At 46.7% G+C, this 22105-nt stretch overlaps 2 protein-coding genes across 3 annotated transcripts; both read left to right on the top strand.

Moving 5' to 3' along the window:
- The first annotated feature begins 381 nt into the window (after window positions 1-381).
- rnf167 (ring finger protein 167) lies at window positions 382-12972 on the top strand. Of its 2 annotated transcripts, none has more exons than XM_023803445.2 (11): window positions 382-633; window positions 2349-2404; window positions 2764-2912; window positions 3494-3574; window positions 3715-3843; window positions 3937-4024; window positions 4260-4350; window positions 4776-4881; window positions 5675-5768; window positions 9881-9961; window positions 10708-12972. In XM_023803445.2, the coding sequence occupies exons 3-11, from the start codon at window positions 2814-2816 to the stop codon at window positions 11103-11105; spliced, it is 1167 nt and encodes a 388-aa protein (XP_023659213.2). In that variant the 5' UTR covers window positions 382-633; window positions 2349-2404; window positions 2764-2813; the 3' UTR covers window positions 11106-12972. The 2 variants fall into 2 exon arrangements, with proteins under 2 accessions (XP_023659213.2, XP_023659215.2); XM_023803447.2 differs by lacking the exon at window positions 382-633 and adding an exon at window positions 668-905.
- A 3392-nt stretch (window positions 12973-16364) lies between these two features.
- On the top strand, window positions 16365-21863 carry LOC111839556 (profilin-1). Its single transcript, XM_072706550.1, has 4 exons — window positions 16365-16495; window positions 16698-16871; window positions 21218-21413; window positions 21551-21863. The coding sequence occupies exons 2-4, from the start codon at window positions 16740-16742 to the stop codon at window positions 21646-21648; spliced, it is 426 nt and encodes a 141-aa protein (XP_072562651.1). The 5' UTR covers window positions 16365-16495; window positions 16698-16739; the 3' UTR covers window positions 21649-21863.
- The last annotated feature ends 242 nt before the right edge of the window (window positions 21864-22105 follow it).

The following is a 22105-nucleotide window of genomic DNA, read 5'->3' as shown; positions in this document are numbered from 1 at the left end:
CTGTGGGTTAGAACTATGTGATCTGAAGCTTGCTGGTTTAAATCCTGTGGCTCTTAGAGTAATATAAGTCTCAGTTTCAACAAGGACACTTTTAACCCTGTTCTCCGATCCTCAACCGTATGTGGGACAAAAATGTCTGCTTAATAAAATCAATTTGATTATCAAGAATAAGATGCACGGGGCTTAAGGAGATACGATAACCGTGTTTCCCGCACATTACACACCGTGACAGAAACCCACACACACGAGAAAATCCTTTTTAGGCTACACATGATCATACCTGTCATAGCAACAGAGACAAACCGGAAACCGGACGCGACGCCCCATCCAATCACTGGTCAGCCTGGAAGAGGGCGGGACCCGTTCGCATCTCGAGTCCTATCAACGCGCGATGTCCGAGATTTGGGCACAGCCATTGGCCGGAGGCCCGTAAACAAGGAAACCGGAGGACGGAAGAATCAGATCTATACTAAAAACAGAAATTAATAAAAAATAACTGGCCACTGCATAAAACTACATTTCAACATCGTTTATTTATATAAGTACTCCAAGCATTACGATTCGTGTGACTGTCTGGGGAGCGGAGGAGCGTCTGGAAGAAGCAGCCAGGACCCTCTGAGTGGAGCTAACAAGGTAGCTAGCTACTGAAAGTTCAGCTTTTAGCGGACAGCCCGAATGGCGCTGACAGGCGAAAGTGCTGCGAAAGCCGCTTCTTTACACCGCCTCTGTGCCGCTTTTACGCCTGTCGGGTTCATACGAGTGTGTGTAAATGTGTGTAAATGGATAGCACGCTAGCCGACCGCTGCGCCGTTGGGCTTTTCGGGGCGCTTGGTTCGCTCCTAAAATACGACATTATAGTACATTGGCTCCTTGTATGGTTTTCGTTTCGGTTGTCCGGCAGCCAGGTAAGGACTTTTATCCAGCCCTGCATGTTTATTGTTCTAAGAAGTGTCTACACCATTGATAGCTGTGCGACTGCATTGTGATTAATGTATACTGTCATCTGTCTGACCTCTTTAAAATTTCGCACTGTCCTTTAAAATTTCTAGCTGATCACAGCTGGGATAATTTTGTACTTGGGTAAGCCAGCTATTTACCTGATGTTGCAGGGGCGTCGTTAGGCCTATTTTAGAGGGGCTTTAGTCCTCATAAAAATGTTTTTAGCGTCCCCCTCCAAATAAATGTGTATTTATCGGCTTAAGTCATGAATAGCTTTTTATATTATACATATTCGCCCCCCTCCACAAGTAAAGACTCAGCCCCCCTGTCCATCAATCTGTAACTGTAGAAATTAAGTCTGAATCGGCTCCATGAAAATTGTGGTGGTGTGTCACCGACGTGAAAACGCGGTGCGATGCATCAAAACCCATGTCACACGTAGTGCCAAAAAAGAACAATGTACTGCTCAGTTCTCTAAAGAAATATATCCGAAATGAATTTTATCACCGGCTTGTTTAAGCCTTAAGATGTTTATGAATAGTACTGATCTTGTTGCTCGCTGCACAATGGAGTCCTGTGTTTTCATTTCCAGCGGTGCGAAAAAATATGTTGGTTTATCCAAAAGTGCCCGGCGAGACCCGACTCACAGTCACACCAGGAGCGTCTGGAGAAGGATTTCCTTGCAAAAGAATCTGGCGTAAAATAATAAAAGGAAATAGATCAGATTTAATCGCTGACGGTAAAACGGATTTTGTCGGTGCCTTTCTAAGTAAAAAAAAGGTCAGGGAGGAAACCCCTATTTGTGGCTGGAAGCGCGTGTGAGATCCTGGCTAAAGGTAACTGGTGAAGAAAACAGTTCTTGCTTAAATTTTAGTTTAATTAAGATCAACTTAAAGAATTTCTGAGGGTTGGCCTCTGAGCTGTGCTGTTCACCACCTCTACCATCATAATTTACGTAAACAACCCCTGTAAGACACCCGCACGATTTACAAACCCGATGATTTTCACTTTCAGGACTGTTATCTGCATTTGCATTTACTTTTTGTATTAAACTATCTAATTGTTACTACTTGAGGAGAGTCAGATTTCAGTAGTACAGTTGAGCGCACCGTCATACCTGAAGAATTGGTGTCTGCAGAAACTGGCATGTATTGCACTTAACATAATTTTATATTTAGATTTGGGCAATAAACAAGTGGATATGAGAAGCCTTAACTAATTTTATCTTTAAGTTGATCCACTATATTTGTGCGTTTGGTTTTGGTTCAATAACTGACCAATGAGGTTCTGTCTGTTAATTTTGCCACATTATGCTTTTTCTTTGGTCTACAGCAAGTTGTTTTCCTTGATATAGTTAATGACACACCCTGCAAAAAGCATAATACCGATGTTATAAATGTGTCTGACAGGCCAAGTGCAGATGAACCTTCATCTCACAGCCTCCTGAGGTCACCACCAACTCCAGGTAAACCCTCGACCCCCCCCCCCCCCCCCCCCCCGGTTTCCGGTTACGGAGTGGAGTCTTGGAATGCCGTAGTGGGAGTTTACCCTGAGTCACTGTAGCCAATGTCTCGAAGCACTCATTAAATATGCATGTCAGAGGGGGGAGTCAGACCTTGCATTTCGTTGGGCTCAGTTTGTTTTAAATTTAGATCCTTCCCCAAAGGCGCTTAGCGAACGGCTCCCCGTTTGCACAGAGATCTTTGGCTGATCTCGTTTTTGGAAATGTTGTTCTCTGCTGTGCATATTTCACAGTCACTGGAAGCCCCTCCCCCCCCTTCCTTACAGCACAGGTGCTAACGTGTCATGTGTCGCCCACCCCAGGCCTTGCCCTTTGCCGCCCCCAAAACCCAGCCACCAGACACCAGTGCAGGATGTCGCCCCTGGGTAGCAGGGGTGCCCAGCTGACCGCTCTGGTTGGGGCCCTCTGCTGCATGGTGGCGCCCCCTACAGTTCACTCCTCCATCTACGCTGTGAGTTCCTCCTGTTCCTGAGTAATTCGCACACTTACAGCTTTCACGTGTTACTTGTATATGGGGCAGGTTGTTATACGACAGAAATTCTGCTTCATTACCTGGCTGTAGGGAATGATGGCAGTATCCCAGCCTTGCAAACTCCTTACTAAAGAATTATTTCCTTAAGATTATATCTAGCTATCTGGGTCAGGATGCTGTACCTGTAATCGGAAAAAGGTTGTTGGTTCAAATCCCAGGGTCGACAGAGTAATTTCACCTTTGGGTCCCTGAGCAAGGCCCTTAACCCCCAGTTGCTCCAGGGAGGTTGGTCCAGCTTTTTCAAAACATACATGGTTTGTATAAAAGCTTCCGCTACATAGTTAATCCAATAGCTCAACCACAATGGGAGATTTATTTCGCAAGAAAGGACTCAACTATCCAGTAACTTCTGTGTGTGTGCATGTGTCAAACTCTCACTGACGTGCACACGCCTGGACCTGGTGAGCTCTCTGCAGATCTATCCTTGAGACAGGCCTTTTGTTCCACACGTTTAACCCTCATCCTGTAACACCCCCCCCCCCCCCCCCCCCCCCCCCCAGCACGATGGCAACAGCACCTCCATGGTGTTTGAAGACCAGCCCTCTTTCTTTGGAGGCCGTCTGCCCAAAGACGGCTTGATGGTGAGTGGGTGGGGGCGGGGTGGAATATCGCTTTGTTTGTGTAGCGGCGGACTGAGGTCAACCTGCTGGAACGCCGTGCAGATTGTCCCGCCGGGCTTCCGTAAGGATGCCCCTCCAATCTCTCTCCCCCTGTCCTTCAGGGGATTTTGGTGGAATCCCGCCCCCTCAATGCCTGCGTCCCCATCGACCCGCCCCCGCACGCCATCGACAGGAACGCCACCAAGTATATCGTCATCATCAGGCGCTTTGACTGCAATTTCGACGTTAAGGTACGCGCCTAGCTTTACATGTCCTCCGCCTGTGCGTGTTCGCAGGTGCACGTGTGCGTAAAGCGCCCATGTGAGACGGGTTTGTGCTGGCAGGTTCTGCATGCCGAGCAGGCCGGCTACAGCGCCGCCATTGTGTACAACGTGCACTCGGACTCCTTGCTCAACATGGCCTCCGACAACGGTGAGCTGGCCCCTCCCCCACCGCTGGGGAGCTTCTCATAAATAACTGGGGATGATACCTTGAGATTTAAAGATCGGCACATGTCATAGAATCGAGCCCATTACTATTGTATTTGCGCAGACCAAATCCGGCATAGCAGGACATAACCTGAGTGCATTTATCCATTATCACCCTCAAAATGTGTCCTTGTGTGTCTGGACTATAAATTCCTCTTCTGTGTTCATTATCTGTTCAGATACCATCTCAGGGCAGATCGAGATTCCCTCCGTGTTCACAAGCCACACCGCTTTCCTGTCCCTAAAGGAGTACATTATTCCTGAGGCTGGGTAAGACCGCCCGTGGCGGCGCACGCTTCAGAATCTGTGAGGTCTCATTGTGACATCGCGGCGTGTCATAAGCAGCCTTTGATGGGTGACCTCACAGGCTCTTCTTTGTCGGCACTCGTGATGATGTCATAGTCTTATCTGAGCTATGTTTTGATTTCCACCCCCTTAGATGGGCCTTTGTGGATCAGATTTCCCTCCCCTGATTTAGCTGAAGATGTAGGCAAGGAATCGGAGTTAAACAAACGTATTTGAAGGTGAAGGCTGGTAGGGTTGAGATGCTGCTTGTGAACATGGACCGCTGGATGTTCTCTGAGCCTTCCTCTGCACTGGAGGTTCTGCCGGGGCCGACGTTCCTTGTTCTGGAGCTTACTGGACAATCCTCTGGTTTGAAGAGGTCACACTATGGTATCTCACCCCGCGTTCAGGTCCTATGTGATCCTGTGGCCCGAGTTCACCTTCCCTCTCATCTACTACCTCATCCCCTTCACTGGAGTCATGGGAATGATCATCCTCATCATGGTCACCATCTTGGTAAGAGCCGTCTTCTGGCACGCCTTCTCATTTTTCGCACACGCAACCCCGTGATTTTGCTCTCTGTGCCGTTTCGGCTAGTTTTGTCTGGGAAACGCACTGGAGCGGCCCCTTTTTCTGGTATCATCCAGTCTCAGGACCCGTGACTCATCAAATAAGGGCTTTTAATGAAACCGGAGAGCGCTATTAAAATTCTCGAGGCTTGTGCTGTATGGAAAATTAGCTGCGAATATTCACTGCACGGGGTCACTGGTACAGTGTTACAGTGAGCCTGGGGCTGGTCTTAGTAACTCGATGACTCAGGGACACTCCGTGTGGGATGCCAGGCCTTCCCAGGCCACACACACAGAAATGCATTATGGGAAATTTTAGGTACTAGTCAGCCAGACTACATGGAGTTGAGCTGTGGTAGGCAGTTGGAGTAGACAGATGTAACAAAGCCTGTATGAACACAGAGGTTGTACGCAAAGCGCCCGGCCTCCAGTGGGGGCGAGATTCGAACCCTGGGGCTGTGAAGCAGCAATGCTATCTATTGAGCCCAATAAAGCCCGATAAGTTTAAAATAGCTGGTTAAAAAAGGAAAATTGTATAATATCGGTAGCCACATGAACGGGGCCTGTGTCAGAGTGTTTTACAGGTGCTTGATATTTGACACCTGTTGTTACCTGATTCCAGTACCTGCGGGTTGTACTTGTCGGCGAGTGCCCTTTGTGGAATGCCGTTGTCAGGGGTGACGGTGGGAGGTCATGCAGGGGTCATTTTGCGGCCTCATCCTTGCCTCCCCGCTCTGCAGGTCGTACGCTGCGTGCAGCACAGGAAACGGGCCAGGAGGAACCGGCTGACCAAGGAACAGCTGAAGAAGATCCCCGTCCATAAGTTCAAGAAGGGTAAGTGCCCTCCAACGTCTCTCGCGTTCCACAGCTGCTGGTGCGGTAAGTCCCTTCATCACTTCAGCCCTCCCTCCAGCAGATGGCGCTGTTACAAAGCAGCCGCCTTGCCTTCTGTGTTATCGGGCTCTAAGCCGTCCTCTCCACTCACAGTCGTTTGACAGGAGCAGATAACATTGACGCTGAGCTCTGAGCTCTGAGCTTCCAGCGCTCTTCACTCAGCATCATAATTGGGGAAACTTCCTGCCTTTCAACACGCTTTTGGGGAGTTGAGAGTGAACTTCAGAGATGGAGCAGGCAGACTTGGTTAATTTAATCCTGTGGGAACTGGCACCATAGTAGAGTCTTTTCTTCAGTGGTTCATGCTTCCAAACTGACTGCCTTATTGTCAGTGAGCTCCTCCCTCCCTGTCAGGTTTTTTTGTAAGGTCTTGTTGTTTAGTTATTTTTTAGAAATTTACTATTCTTCTTGTTGGTTTCATTTTTAAGTGCCCCCCTACTCCACCCATTTTCAGTTCTTCTTTAATCTCGGTTGTCAGCTTTGCCTGCATCCCATCCAGATCCCTGTGTTCAGCCTCTGTAACCTTGTTTGCTTCACGCTCAATCGGCCAATCGGCTGGCACTGTGCCGAAGGGGTGAGGCTGCAAAAAGAGGAGCTGCATGTCAATCATCGTAACACTGGCCAATCAGCAGTTAGCAGGGGCCGGACAGAACAGGCTTGGCTAGTGTGCCACTTTAAGTTATGGGAACATGCAATATCCTGCATGGTTCCTTGTTTCGTGTTCCTGTTGCCTAGTCCTCACCTGCACTGTCCTGCCCTCGATATGTTTATCCCTCACATCGAGTTTGTGCACATTTTTTCACTGAGCACTGCAAGGATCTTGGCTTTTGCATGGTTTGTAAGGTACCGTTCTGGGGATCCTGAGGAATCGCATGACCGTGTGCCAGTGGGGTGTCACAGAACCGTGTGATGCAGAGTTTTCAGCTGTTAAACAACTCCCCAGATTTGTAGTGCATACTTTCCTGTTTCAAGGACAAAACCAAAAAAATGTGGGGGAGTTCCACAGGACTTCCTGTTTAGCGAAACATCACAAGGAGGAGGAACCGGGAAGCAGAGGGCAGCTGTCTTCCCGTTACTGGCTCGGGGTTTGACTCTGGCTGTGGTCCAGCTTACAAAAATAATGGCTTTGGGCACAGAGTGTAGGAATCAGGCCAAACCAGGTCTGTCAGCTGTCCGGTGCTCACATAGAGCACTTTTCTGCTACACCATGCACACAATCGCATTGCTAGGACAACACGCTGTATATTATTTTAAGTATTAAAATAGTTTATATATTTTTTTTGTCATGCCATCCTGATCTTTTTGTTATATCTGTTCTTCCGACTGGATCTCAATTAATATATATTTTTTTTAACTCTTTTTATTGTTGTTTTTTGAGTTCGCAACTTTTTCCGTTGTATTTCCAGTTGTATTGTGTTTCAGCGGCAGGCTATTTGCATAAGCATTCGCCAAAGAAAGCATTTCAAGTCCCACCCCAAAGTTCTGAAGTACCAAAGAAATACTCAAGCTGCTTTGGCACTTTTGGTACTGGTACTCGACTGGAAGTCAATGGAAAAGCGAAAGTACCAAAAATATGGAAAAAGTTCCTATATAGATGGGGATGATGTCATATTAAAATCCTAAATCACCTTCCTGGGAAAGACGGGGCACAAGGCATGGGAAGCTGTCCTTTTCTGGGCACATACTCTCATAAACATGTGCCTGTATACTGGTAGCTGTGAAGTCCCACGTAGTGTGTACAGGTGGCAGTGGGAACGTTCTGGCAAACAGGAAGTGGCCTTGATTTCCTGTTTGGCCAGCGGCTTCTGTGGGGCTCAACAAAGTTCTGTTCTGAGACACCTTTGTTTATTTTTAATCTCTTGAGATCAGGAAATCAGTTCATCTGTGTGTCGGACATATGATGGGCAGCAGGAGATACAAGGAGCGCAAAGGAATGTGAGATACCTGCACGCATCTGTAAGCGTGGCCAGTTTAGGCCTCAGCAAGCCGTTCTGAGACTATGATGTAACAGGAAGAGCTCGGCTATTTTTAGCTGCCCCCGTGTCTCTTCAGAGGTCCTCCAGTACAGCCTGGATAATCTCCGCTCTTAAAAGGCTGCCATTCAGTTTTTGTTTTCAGAATACATCATGATTTGAGGACCTAAAAGAAAGAGAAGTACCCTGGGTTCTGGGTCAATCGTGAACACGAAGCACAGACAGAGAAATCAGCCGAGGAACCTTGTGGATCTGAGCAGATGAAACATTTCTCTGGCTGCCTGAACGTGTGGGTTCTGAGCCCATGTCCGGCCTGACATCATCTGCCCCATGTGCTGATGCAGCGACCAAAAACCATCGGCAGTTTCTCTTGTGTCGAGTCCCAGGTGCATATGAGAACCGAAAGAGCTTGTCTGAAGGAACATCTTCCTCATTCTACATTATTTCTCATTCATGCAGTTGCGATATTGTTACAGCTGTGTTCCTGCCTTCCTTGCAAAGATTCAGCCCAGAGCTTTGCAGGGAAAATCTACAGACAGTACTTGTTTATCTGACCTGACCTGAGAAGACATGTTAGATGCCTGGGAGACCTTTCTCTATTGTTTTGGTACTATTATTACCGGACAGTAATATTTCATTAAAGCTGCTTGCAGCAACAGACATTTGGGCCCAACCGCATAACTAACTCAGATGTGACCTGACATGCGTTGGCTGCGCCTCTCACCCAGTTTGGAAACTCCTCCACAAGCCAGCTGAACCGGCACCATGTCTTAGCCCTCAGCGCTAAGCGCTAACATAGCTTTCCCAGGCTCCTGTCGGTATGATGTCAGGGGTAATGAACGAGAGCAGCGCCGCTCCGGTTAAGGCTAGCTGTCTGGACGAGGTGCATGTCTCACCCATCGCATGCCCGTCGAACAGTTATGTGGAGGAATGTCGACGGACAGGAATTCCTGGGGGCTTCTGGGAGCTGGTGGGCGGAGTCAGCCTTTGTTTATTATATGAATATCCTTCTGAAAACAACTTTCTGCGGTTGCTTTGGCAGGGAGTAGCAGAAGCGCAGGCCCGTCCGTCCGTTTGAAGCTCACTGGATCTGGTTTTGCTGCCTCCCCTCGTTTCCGGGTTCCTGTCTTTTACTCTCTGCCTGTTTTCCTCTCTTTAATCACCTCGTTACCTTAAGCGCCGGCCTGTATCTGGCTGACTGGAGCCCTGTGACGTGACGTGACACAGCAGAAGTGGTTCAGATTATAGACCTATGCCACGTTTGACACGCAGACCGCAGTGGATTTGCATTCCATGGCTGTATTCTTGGCGTTTTTGCATGACTATTTCCATTTTACCTTGGTCGGTCTCTTCTCTGCCCACCCATCCCTGTGGCCCGATGGGGTTCTCTTCCCTCTTTCCCATAATTTTTGCCCAAAAGGCTCCCAGACATCATCGGGTCGGCGAGCCATGTCACAACCGCAGGGTCCGGTTGCGTGTGCACATAAGCGTGTGCCTGAGAATGCATCGATGTGTGTGTGTGTGCGTGTGCGTGCATGTGCGTGCACACCTGGATGTCTGGGAGGCATTCGTGCATGGCAGTGACATCTCAGTGACAATTGCATTGTTTCAGCTTTGTGAGGAAATTATTATAATTAATATATTCATATATATGCATATATATGCATTAAGCTGCACAGTATATTGTGTCTGGGGGGAATCAATAACAATCTACATATATGTATTTATATAGACACATATGGGTGTGTAGCTCAGTGCCTTAGAATACTGAGATCGGAAGGTTGTCAGTTCAAATCCCAGGGTCGACAGACTGATGCAAGGCCCTTAACCCGCAGTTTCTCTAGGCGCTGGTTGACTCCGCTTTCTAAAAAAAATGTATGTGACTTTGGTTAAAAGCATAACGAGATGTAAATGTAAAATGATACTGATTTGCATCTGGCAGCATCTCTGCAGAGTGTCAAGCCCGCTGCGTATGTACGGGAGCAGTCGAGATTCCTCGTTTTCAGGTGTGGGGGCGAGAGGGGCCCCCTTCCTGTCACCTGCTAGTCCTCAGCTCTCTCCTCTGTCCTTCTCTCGCAGGTGACGAGTATGACATGTGCGCCATTTGCCTGGACGAGTACGAGGACGGGGACAAGCTAAGGATCTTGCCCTGCTCCCATGGTAAGATGTGTGTCCCTTGCTCACCTGCTGCCGTAGCCACAGCGGAACCAGCTACTCCCAGTTCCACCCAGCAGCGGCCGGGCACACGCCCGTCTGCATTATTCCTCTCAACACTCAACCCGCGTGTCACTTCCTGTCATCACTCATTCCGCGTGTCACTTCCTGTCATCACTCATCCCGCGTGGTCAGTTGCATGTTGGTTCCCGTTCAGGCCAAGTGAATCGCAGGGAGCCGGAGCAAGTGGATGGGAGCGGTTCGCTTATCGGACTTCTGGGTGGGGCCCGAGGCAGGGGTCAGAGGTCATAAACGGGCAATACGAACAAGACGCTGCCACTTTTAGAAACCTGAAATAGTCAAATCTGCTCACACCCCACCCCACCCTGTTTGACAAGATTTACCACCCGTATCTTGAATGCTGATTAAAAGATTATTACATTGTTTTAATTTCTCCTCCAGCTAAAAATAGCTTGGTGTCCTGTTTTTTTGGGAGGGGGGGGGGGGATGTCAGCCTAGGGCCCCCAGAGATATTAATCCGCCCTGTCTATTGTAAACCACTATCCCTATCAGTTCCAATATGACTTCTTGGAACGGAGAGTAATATATTTGTTTGGCAGACATCTATAGATCTACTGCTACACTGTACCTGTTATATGGCTGGAGATGTTTCCGAAGCAGTTTAGGTGTCTTAACTGCCACGCCACCTAGTGCCCATCTTGAGAGTGTGTGCCCCCCCCCTCCCCTCCCAGCCTATCACTGCAGGTGTGTGGATCCCTGGCTGACCCAGACCAAGAAGACCTGTCCCGTGTGCAAGCAACGCGTCATCCAGCCAGACACGGAGTCCGAGGAGGAGGACGAGGAGGAGGAGGGCAGGGGGGCCAGGGAGGAGGCCGACACGGAGCGCACGCCCCTGCTGCGGCCCTCCCGGCCCGGCTCGCCCTCCTCCAGCGACGGCCCGGGGGTGTACTCCTCCACCGCGGAGTGCTCAGGGCCCGGGCTCTGCTCCGACTCACCCCTGCTCGCCCACGAGGGGTACTACTCTCCGGAGGAGGGGGACTCTGATGACGAGGAGGAGGAGGAAGATGAGGCCAGTCTCAGCGAGGGGGAGACCGCCCGCCTCCTCGGCAGGGGGGAGGTGCAGCTGTGAGAGAAAATGCAGCAATGTTTGTCTTTCCTCTCTTTTGGCCTTTTGTCCTTGTTATTTTTGTCCCAGTCAAAGGAGACGAGGTTTTCATCACCACTGCGCGCCCCCCCCCCCGACCTGTCTGTACTCGTACCCGTCTGCTGGGTACGTTTTTCCCACGACGCTGATGAGTAACATCCCTTAACAGTAATCACTGCCCATAGACGGGGGCAGGTGCTGCACAAACCCTGAAATATAATGTTGCAGGCGTCCATTTTTTTTTTTTAAAGGTATTAATTAACAAGCTGGTTACATTTATCTTCTGGTTTAATATTGAGATTTTCGTACAAATTTTGGTGTTTAGCATTTTTCCCCTTCCCGGTTTCAAAAAAGCAACAAAAAAAAAATCCACTTTCATGTTGTACTGGTGTAGTGGACCAATATTTTTATTTGTATATATATATTTTGATTACAGCGTCTTTCCTGTTGTCTTAAGCCTCAGTATCATATGTATCACTACTAACGTTGTAGTTTAGTCGGCTGATTGTCAAGCCGTCATTTTGCTCTTTGATTTGGAAGCGGACAGATGGACAGAAAGCGGTGCATGGAAATGACTTGTGTCAATGAAGCGTGGGCGGACGCCTCCGCGCGATTCCGGTTTTTCAGGGTTTCAGATACGGCCGATAGTCCTTTGACTGGCCACGAAAGCAGCAATATCGTGTTTTATTTTGTAAAATGGGGGGGGGGGGGGGTTCTCCTTTGTTCTCCTCGGTAACCACATGAAAAGAAGGTTCTGGAATGGAATTCAGGGGCTGCGGGGAATATGGAAGTGCTGTTTGTAGAGAGGGGGAGGGGGGTTTACAGTGACTATCCGATGAGTTTAGTGTTCGGCTGGCCGGGTGCCGACCGATTACCGGGCCACTAGCTGGCCGGTGACGGAGCCGTGTGACGCCGGTTTTATCAGGGATAGTCTCCGTGTGATGGACTCCTCTGCTTTTAGCCCCTCCGCCTTTGTAACTCCCCAGTCATGGTGGGACATTTTAGGTCCGCAGAACTTTGCCGCTGTGAGCCGGTTTTTTTCCCTAAACTGTTTAGGCGAGCAGAATATCACTGAAACACTAATCACGATTCTGTTTTATTTCCCACTACTGCTTTTGCAATGAATTTCCAGACATTTTTGCTCTTTATCTTTAAAAAGTTAAGTTGATTTTTTTGAGAGAAACATATAAAAGGAGATTATTATCATTATAAATGTCCTGGGTTGTATTATGGGGGGGGTAACCCAGTGCAACTCGGACCCGTGCACTGGGTCTGCTGCACACTGCATTCACTGCACAGTTCTCTATGTATGCAACTATTACTGTAAAACTGACTCTCTTCTTCTTAACATTGTTTTCATACAGCTGTACAGATTTTGAATAACATGAACATTAAATGTGCAAGTCAAACTACAGTTGCTGCTTTTGTTACCTTGCAGTATCGCTGACATTTTCCCAACCTGATTATTATGAAGTCAACATTTTAACAAAGATTTAGAAGATCTATTAATTCTGCATACCAAATGAAATGCTACCTGTATCGATGCTGATTATTAAAAAAAAACACTGACAGACTTAACAGTAATGAAATTGATGTTTATGCAAATGCCACTATCTATTCAAATTAAATGTTATTTATTTTGAGAATCATCCCATCAAATAAAATTCCGGGACTTGTACAATGATTTTATTAATGGTAGATAAAAATCTGAGGAGGATTGTTATGTTTGAAGAAATAACCACAGCACACTTATACTTTACATACTGAGAATGTGTACCTTTTCTAAACTGTACTCTTACATCTGTTATATTTTATAATTTAGTTTGTGCCATAAAAAAAAACAATTTCAGTATTTTGTTGTCTGACTTTTTTGTCTGTATCTATGTTGAACAAGATTTTTTTTTTTTTTTGTGGCATGGTTTACAAATAATTGGTTACAATGCAGCCAAAATCAAATCACAATCACAAAAGACCTTGCAGCCTTGTGTAGAGAGGATTTAATGCTGTTTCGATGTGGGACACAGAGGTACACTATAGAAGGCAACCATGTGTCAGGGTGCATCTCCTGTAGCACGCCGTCATGGTGGGGGTAGGACTAATGAGGAATGTGTGCTATGTCTTTCTTTCACAATGTGTGTCCTTGTGCCGATCCTCCTGCCAAAGGCCGTAGCTCGAGTTCCCCAGGAAAAGCACGGCTCCCAGAGTGCTACTGGAAGAACTACCTCATTAGCATACTTTATTCAGCTTTAGTCATATATACAGTATATATGTCTCAAGATCTTTATGCAGTTGGAGCAGTTCAGCTTAAATATCTTTCTCTAAGGCAGTGTTTCCTAATCCGGTCCTCAGGGAACCCACAGCCGGTCCACATTTTTGCTCCCTCCCAGCTTCCTAGGGAGCAAACACATGAACTGTCTGAGGGTTTATGTGGACCGGCTCGGGAAAAGCTGCTCTAGGACAATGCAGCGGGGATCATCCCTCCCCGGAGACCTGATACACCTTCACATTCATGCTGCATACTGCCCTCAATCGCTGATCCCCGTCCAGCTGTTGTTTGAGGAGCAGCACCGTTGCCTTCGGTCCAGTGAGCACAGTCATGTGTTCTTTCAGCCCATGAATGAATGCACATCATTCTAGGGTGTTGTCCTCCTTAGCAACAATTGTCAAGGTAATTTACATTCTCAGGTTGCTTAATATGTGCCACTATCCCAAGTAACGTGGATCGCATTTAACTTATGACTTGCCTCGCCAAGAGCTTGCTGAAGGTGACTGCAAGATCCTTACCTAAGACTTTTACTAGCAATATTTTTGTCCTGGTTCTATGTTTTGGAATTGCTGCCCAGTTCACCATTTCCACCTCCATTCTTTGAGCTGTTTTTCCTTTCACCCAGAGGCTCTCATAACACATCCTTGAATGGGAGGAGTGGCTGAGGGTGTGAGGACCTGTTCACTCATCTACACGCAACGGCATGTACTTCATCGTTCCCGTTCTGACGTGCAAGCTGCAGCGTTTGAGTGTATAGACCGAGTTTCCCTCCAGAGTGTACCTTCCTGACAGGACGGGACTCTCACTAAAAAAGAACAGCGAATAGGGTGGCGTGAGGGGGGGGGGAAATGCACAGTGATGTCTGATGCATTCTTCTAACAATATCCAAGACTTTTGCGAAGGGCCACATCTTAGAGCCCTGAACTTAAGTGGCATGAGTGCAACAAGTAGTGTAAGTAAGTTAAGAGGGGAGTGTAGATGATTGACGTAGACCTAGGTGTCTGGCTTTCTAATAATTGTCTCCAGAGCCTTTTGCTGGGACAAAATGGTCTTGAAGATTAAAAAGCATTGTATCGTTTTGCCTGCTGACAAATTAGTCCCGCCAGCATGAACAAAACTCGTCCGTCAGGATTCAACAGAAATGCCTCCTAAAATCAATGACATTCTTTTCAGTCCGATTATGTTTCTATCCAAGGCTATAGTATCGCAGATAGCCATCTCATTGCCAATAGTGCGGGCACAGCCGTAATAAAAGCATAACATTTTTTTTATTGAGCCCAGTGCCGGTGGATCGATCGTTTCATTTCCCGAGTGTGTGGTCCCCTTCCTCTTTCTCGCCTGTTATGAGCAGCCCAGCCCACTACTAGTTAATATCTTACTCCTTGTAATCAGAGGCGCAGCGACAGGACAGGCAGGGCAGGCAATGACCTGGGTCCCCAACCTGGGAGGGAGGCCCCCCCCCCCCCCGAGGGCGGCCAATTGCAAATCTGCTTTATTTGTATATTCTGTTTTTCACAAAAGTGAAAACAAAGATATTGTGTCTATTACAGTCTCTTTGTTCATATTATTAATTTTCACATAACAGTTATATGAAGGTAATAAATGTTACCATGCTGGGGGTGGGGGAGTTGGGGGGGGACATGGGTTTATTTTTTGCTTAGGGCCCCCCAGAGTCTCTAAAATCGCATCTGCTTTTAGTAATATGAACATTTAAATTGCCGGGTGAAAAACGATACTTTTATATTAGAATCAATTTTTTTAAATGAGACCATACTGACCGAAAGAATCGATATTTCAGTATCGGTTCGCGTCTCCCTAATCCTAAATTCACTTCTGCTCGAGGCGCCCCACGTGGAAGCTCGAAGAATGAATTCGGAGTACTGATGCCTGCTTCAACATGCCGCTTCTTGTCACTGAAAGGCGAAGACGTAAAAATAAGGGAATCAAACACCTTCCACAAGCATGTTCTACTCGGGATTGCGGAGTATTTATAACACATTGACAAGGTTCAAGAACATGCATGATTGTAAGGCACGTTTAACGTTATTCACTATGAGAGGAAAGAGCGGCTTTAATTCTATCACCAGGCTGGCGATGGTGATGTAATCTGTAGGCTGTACGACTGAATAACAGAAGCCCATAGAGGACAGTTTCAGAAAGCGGCAAAATCAAGCCATTCAGAAGCCTTTGCTCGTTTCACAATCAAAACGTAAGACTACAAATTATTTTGTTTTCACAGATTGAAACGCTGGAACATACAGCTACCGTCAAATTTCCATCGCTCTTCAAAATTTGTTATGCATTTTTTTTAAGTCGAATGTTTGAAGAAATATATTTTTATTTATTTTACGAGATACGCAAGTGAAATCTATTTACAAGTACCTAACACTAGGCAAGAACATCCACATCTCAGGGCTCAATTCATGCGCCTTTAACTCGTGACTAGTTCTTAAAATTCAACTAAAATACATAATTGAACATTCGTGACCCAGTGCATAAATGCATGTTTTACTTTACATAAAAACGTATAAATATGCTCTTGCGAATGTAATCGTCAAAATAACGTCAGACCCCTCCCCACAGACAAAAGCTTACCCAGTCGTATATACAGCTAAATAGGCTACTAAGAATTTTGTACTTTGGAAATAACGTACTATATACTATGTTGGCAGATATGTATGGCGAAAGGCTGAAAACAAATGCGTAATTGAGAAAGAATATAGGGGGAATTCGGAACACTACTAGTGAGCTACTGAAAATGTTAAAAGATAAAGATGATCATTTAACACTGCGTAAAAGTGACTCACGCATTCCGGGATATGAAGGCGTCTGCAAGCGGCGACTTAATTGTATATTTTACAGAGAAACGTGTTATAAAATGTACAAGTGATCTTTGACTTCGTGTGCATGATTGTTTCATTTTCAAAGCCCGTGATTTTCTCTCCTGTTTCCCCCTTCCCCCCCAATTCCTGCACTTTTCTCTCTTTTTTGAGGAAGTGTCTAAGCAGTGGGTTGGGCGCCTGCCGCCATGGTTCAATATAAATCCGTGGCGACTTCCTCAATCCCACTTTGCGGGTTTGCAAAAGTCAAAGGGACCGTCTCACTGCAGGTAGTCGAAACGTAACTGCTCATTTCTCCCTATATCTTTATAATTAACATTAAGTTAGTTTACAAGTGGAAAAAAGGGCATCTAACTGACGCGTATTTTATACTAGGACGGAGTTTGCTCCCGTCTCGCTCTTACAGCATTAGTTGTGATAACTTTTCCTTCGCCGTTTTCAAGGTTAAAATATCCATTTCCCCCCGCCCAGGTTCCCAAGTTTCACCGGACAGCTTAAGAGCTCTCGCCGACGATGTCCTGGATCGGGTATGTCACGAGCTTGATGGATAGGGGTTACACGGTGGACGCCGCTATCGTGGGTTGCCTGACCGGCCAGGAGTCCGTATGGGCGGCGCACCCCGGTGGAGACTTCGAACGGATCACGGTGAATGCACAATACTGCTATTGTAACTAATTGGATCCAAATGCGGTGAATAAGACATAAAATGTATTATTGCATACTTTTATAACGTGTTTCATTCAATGCAGCCACTTAATCATGACATATATACGAAAACTCAGTGTATGAAAACTGGATATTGGACGTGACTCGAACAAAGGGCGTGTTCCAGGATTTTAAAAAGCAATACCCAGCGTTGAGTTACTTTAAGGCTTTTGGATCTGTTTTGAACATGAGCAGCAATGGGTAAAATCTTAAGATCGCCCCACATTTCACCCAAACTTATGACGCTTTCTCCCAGTTTCTGGAATTGCGAGTGGACAGGCGGGGAGGCCCGAGTTAAAATTGTATGAAACTTTCTAGGATTTAAAACTTGTAATTAATGCATCGCGTTGGCTTGTAATCGACCGCGTGCGATCGTTGTATCTTGGCTCTTCTGCTGTGGAATTTCGATTCGTTTCCACCGACCCGCGTGCTTAATTCCCTTATCGGGATTTGCGCACGCCGCGCTGGAAGCCTTTATTAAGTTATAAGGAAGCGCTCCTACGTGTTTCCACTCGGAAGTCTTCCGATCGCTCCCATTTACTCGGCCAGAAAATAGAAAAAAGCCCTCTGGCATTTTTCTCCAGACCTGTGGACCCCGTGTAGCGCTCTGTCAGGAAGCCAGACGAACGCGGCCGGCTTTTTCCACACGAAGACGGGGATTCATGGAGTAAAACTTTGAAAGCCGCCTTGCGGGGTTATGCATTTGTGAATCAAATGCGCGTCTGATTATGCGCCCATGTGATCCGCTGTAGTGTGGGCTTTTTGCTCTAATACCCTGCCTGGCTTGGATTCCGTAAAATATCAACTGCAGCGCATCGTGGCTCATCGAGCGCTCGATCCGTGGTAGATTGAATACTTAAAATCTGCGGCAATGGCGACTATTGCACAAGCGTGGAATAGTCAGGAAGCGGGTGCAATGTCATTCTACAGTATTTGGTTAGTCTTGCATGTATTGCATGATATCTTTAGTTGGCACAAATTAAATAGACTTAATTGAACTTCACGCTGCGGTATGGTTTTATTCTTGTTGCTTGAACGGTGTGGTGTGTGTTTGCATGTGCGTTCCTCAGTGAATTTTTTTTTCTGGGGTGGGGGACTGGTATTGAATCGTCGAAATAATGATATGACAGAGTTTAAAGTGCTGGTGGGCACCAGGCGGGTGGGAACCCTTCCAGACATTGACCTGCAATGAACTTGGCGAGGGGGGGTGACTTTAAAGGTTGTCTCCAGCCCCCCTGTTCCTTTTCGTGAAATGTGATAGGTGTGCTGACTTGAGTCCCAAACATGGGTGGGTGATCAGTTTTGTAATTGATACCCTACTGGCTGGCACGATTGTACCTTTTTTGGTTGTGTGTTTTTTTTTTTTTTTTTTTTTTTTTTTTTTTTTTTTTTAAATGGGGGGGGGTTAGGGCTTAAGCATTGGTTATCCAAAAAATGACTCAAATTGCCTCAGAGGGCTGCCTTGTGTTTACAGGTGACCTTTGACCTGATGGCACAATGGCTGTTGTGCTCTGAGAGTTTGCGATCTGACATTCTTTCCGCCCCTCTGAAGTATCGGTGATTAAGGGGGAGGTGGGGTAGGATGTGGGGGGGGAATCTGGATGGCTGTTGGTTCATGGTGGATGTGTCAGCTGAGCATGGAAATGGGATTTTACGACCTAGAGCTGACCGGGTTCCAAGGAGCGGCCTGACCGGGTTCCAAGGAGCGGCCTGACCGGGTTCTAAGGAGCGGCCTGCATTTGCATGCATGCGTCTGCACGGTATCCTGTTCTCTAACCTGTCTACAGACTGCAAAAACTGCTGTGGCTTCAAAGCATGGTTGCTACATTTTTTTTTTCTCTTCCTTGTGGGGGTGGGCTTTGTCCAAGGGCTTGGGGAGTGTAGCAGTTCATTGAACCTCCCCCCCCATGTGTGTATATTCTGTTCTGCTGCTGATAATCTTATGGGCTGCATGACTTTGCACTGCAAAATATTTTTTTCCCCCTCCCTGTTTGTAATGATCCCTAGTCAGAATTTAACCTGAAGCCTTATTTGGAATCTAATTTCCCCTAATGCCCCCCACTCCCTCCCCACCCCACCTTGGCTCACTTCTCTGCCTTCTGCATTTGAAGGCCGCACAAGTGCTAAAGCTTACTTAAGCTCTGAATGTTTTTCCCGTTGCATGTTTCGACCTGCGTGCACCGTTGCTTCGTCTTGTCAAAACTTGTCCGGGTCTAGACTTCATAGTCGCAGCAGTGAGTCTTAATCAGATATTCCAGTAAAATATTCACTAACTTCATGCAAACTCTCACTGTTGACCTGTGGCATTCTGGTTAGGATGATGTGTAATTTTTTTAATTCCCATGGTAGATGCTGTCTGGCTAGTGACTTATCGCTACTTTGCCGTCATTCACGGGTTTTCTCTGGGGCGGGAGGCTAGTGCTCACATTAAACTGACTACACAGCGTGGCCTGTATCTGCAATACTATGTTGTCAGACTGGTTTGACTTGGGTGAAGTTTCCCAGCAGCGTAAATCATAGGGGTTATTTTCCTGCCACCTTTTTTTTTTTAAACCACTGTTTTTCTTCCTTACCAATTGGATTTGGGACAGATACAATTGGATGAAGTTCTCAGTGCAATTTGGCATAAGTTTTACTTAAAACGAGGCAAGTCCTGTTGACTTCGTATTGCATTAATTTACCTGGAACAAAACTGCTTTTGTGGCCCTTGGGTCACAAGCATGATTTTCCAGAGAAATGTCCTGTTGTGGTTTTAATAAAGGTGGGAGTTTAACACAATGGATGGTGTGGGGGAAAAAATAAGGCATTTAACTTGTATTAACTTGCTAGACTGGGGATCTGATATTTAATTGACTGTCGGGAATGTTTTTTGCTGTCAGGTGTCTCCATGCTGTGAATTTTGGTCTTAGCAGTTAGTGTATCTGCTTGTTTTTAGCTTTTGGGTGCTGTGGCAAAAACCCCTGATTTGCTCTCCTACTGACATATTTCACTCAATGCAGGCTTCTCAACTTCCACCTTAAGCCTTACCCATGCTAGCTAAACGGCTGCCCTCTTTCATGGGTATTAGATCACATGCCGGTCAAACTGCTTCTGGTTTTTTCTTGTCTCTTGTGTGTCGTGGTTTTTCCCAGTCACTACTGCAGGTAAACAAAGTTGAATGTTTGGCATCCTAGTCAATGTGTCACCGTAGTTCTACAGGACATGGCATGGTGTGCCACCAGTGTGTGTTGGGACACGCCCCTATCCAATGTGGGTGGTCTTTCTCTCAGATCCTACGTTCCAAAAATGGTACGGTGCGTTCTAAAATGCCACAGGAACTATGAGGAAGGCTCAGGGTAAAACACTCATTTTCGTAGGATTCCTTGTTAAATGAGGAACCACATATCAATGGATTGTTGGATTTCCCCCTTTTTTTTTCCGGTGCACTCCTTCCTGTAGAGACTGTTGCCAGATTTGAACATGCCTTTTTGTGTCCTGTGCTTGCATGCTGTTTTAGCAACCATTTCAGATGGCCTCCACAATGCTGCCCCTTAAGAATGCTGCAAAGGCAAACCTATTGCATGACGGAGTGAAATGCTAGCTATGGTTGTGAATTTGGGTGGCGGGAATTTATGATTTGCAATGCAGGCCAAATCAGTCCCCCATCTGGTTGAATTTAGGCAGCGGCCAACGGTTCACGAACGAGTCCTCTTGCCATGGGTATTCCTCACCCCTGCTGCAAAGCCTGGCCTCTTGCTTACAAACTCGCAAAAGATCCTTGATTTCCACTCCTGGCAGTAGTTTGGAATTGAACCTGATAACCAGAAAAGGTTGATTTGCATGCTTACCTCCCAAGCTGGTATGTTTTTAGTCTTGTGAGTTCCAACACGTGAAACATTAGCCTTTATTAAATGGCATCTTTCTAGAAATATACCACATGATGGTACTTGACCAAGTAGGAATTCACCTGGAATGTCTAGAAGGTGCAGGGGTGGATTGTGACACGTCAACATAGGGGTAGGACAGTTGTACTCCCGCTGTTACTGTGCCTGTCGTAGGGTGTGCTCCTAGCACTTCCTTGGTCGCCTTTAACCTAATATAAAGTTCTCCACAATGCAGGAGGACCCTACCCTTGTAGATTCTCAAGCATTCAACCATCACATAGAGGTCTTAAGTTGAATTAACTGTTCCCCAGAGATGCTTGTAGTCTGTAGAGAACTCTCCTTGCAATTTTGGATTCCCCCCCCCCCCTTTTCTTTCCTTTTGAGGTCTGCTCTCTTGACATGAGTTTCTTTTGCACCCCCCAGCCACATGAAATCCAGCGGCTGTTGATAAAGGACCGCGGCGAGCTGTTCAGTAATGGGTTGACGCTGGCGAACACCAAATGCACGGTACTCCGCGACAGGCTAAACGAGGATGGTGTGTTCACCATGGACTTGCGCACCAAGGGGACCGAGCTGCAGCCGGACACCTTCAACATCTGCGTGGGGAAATCTGGCCAAGGTTTCTCACCCCCCCTCAGCTCTATTCTTATACAATGATCACCAATACCTATGTTACATAAATTTTGCTATTGAAAGTCTGTTGTTCACTGGCTAACCATGTCACCATGTCCCCCCTTCCCCCCCCCCCCGCCCCAGCTTTGGTCCTCGTTAAAGGGAAGAAGGATGTACATGGAGGGAAACTGAATCCCATGGTGGATGACATGGCTGCATACCTGAGGAAGGCTAACCTCTGATTCCACATCCACTGACTGGCAGTCCTTTTTTTGTGGATTTGGACTCCATTGGCTTCCATTAAAGAAAAGCCACTGCCCCCCCCCCCCCCCCTCCGAAAAATCATCCATCAGCTGCCCCATCATTATTCATATAAACTTCTACCTGCCCCCACCTCCAAAGTTTGACCACTGAGCAAACTCGACTCAATGCCAAATAAAATGAAGTTTATACCCAATATACTGTGTTTGCAAATGTTTGGTTCAAATCCAAAGATATGACCAAGACCATATGGTTGGACTGTACTAAAGCTAGCTCCAGAATTATTTTGGTTATCCCCACTGATGGCAACACCTTTAGGAGCTTTTGTGTAAATCACCAGAGCCACAAGTTTCAAAGTCTCTCTTGTGTGTCCAGGACAAGATTGGAGGGGGGGGGTTGTGCTGTTATGTTCATTAGTCAAGCTATGAAATCTACACA

Source organism: Paramormyrops kingsleyae, chromosome 24 (assembly GCF_048594095.1).
Source record: "Paramormyrops kingsleyae isolate MSU_618 chromosome 24, PKINGS_0.4, whole genome shotgun sequence".
Classification (NCBI taxonomy): Eukaryota; Metazoa; Chordata; class Actinopteri; order Osteoglossiformes; family Mormyridae; genus Paramormyrops; species Paramormyrops kingsleyae.
This window is presented reverse-complemented; position numbering and strand designations above follow the sequence as displayed.

Coding starts and splice junctions, on each gene's coding strand:
- rnf167 (XM_023803445.2), top strand. CDS start 2,814: ATGTCGCCCCTGGGTAGCAGGGGTGCCCAGCTGACCGCTCTGGTTGGG. Junction 2,913..3,493: donor TTCACTCCTCCATCTACGCT/GTGAGTTCCTCC, acceptor CCCCCCCCCCAG/CACGATGGCAACAGCACCTC. Junction 4,882..5,674: donor TCATCATGGTCACCATCTTG/GTAAGAGCCGTC, acceptor CCCGCTCTGCAG/GTCGTACGCTGCGTGCAGCA.
- LOC111839556 (XM_072706550.1), top strand. CDS start 16,740: ATGTCCTGGATCGGGTATGTCACGAGCTTGATGGATAGGGGTTACACG. Junction 16,872..21,217: donor GAGACTTCGAACGGATCACG/GTGAATGCACAA, acceptor TGCACCCCCCAG/CCACATGAAATCCAGCGGCT. Junction 21,414..21,550: donor CGTGGGGAAATCTGGCCAAG/GTTTCTCACCCC, acceptor CCCCCGCCCCAG/CTTTGGTCCTCGTTAAAGGG.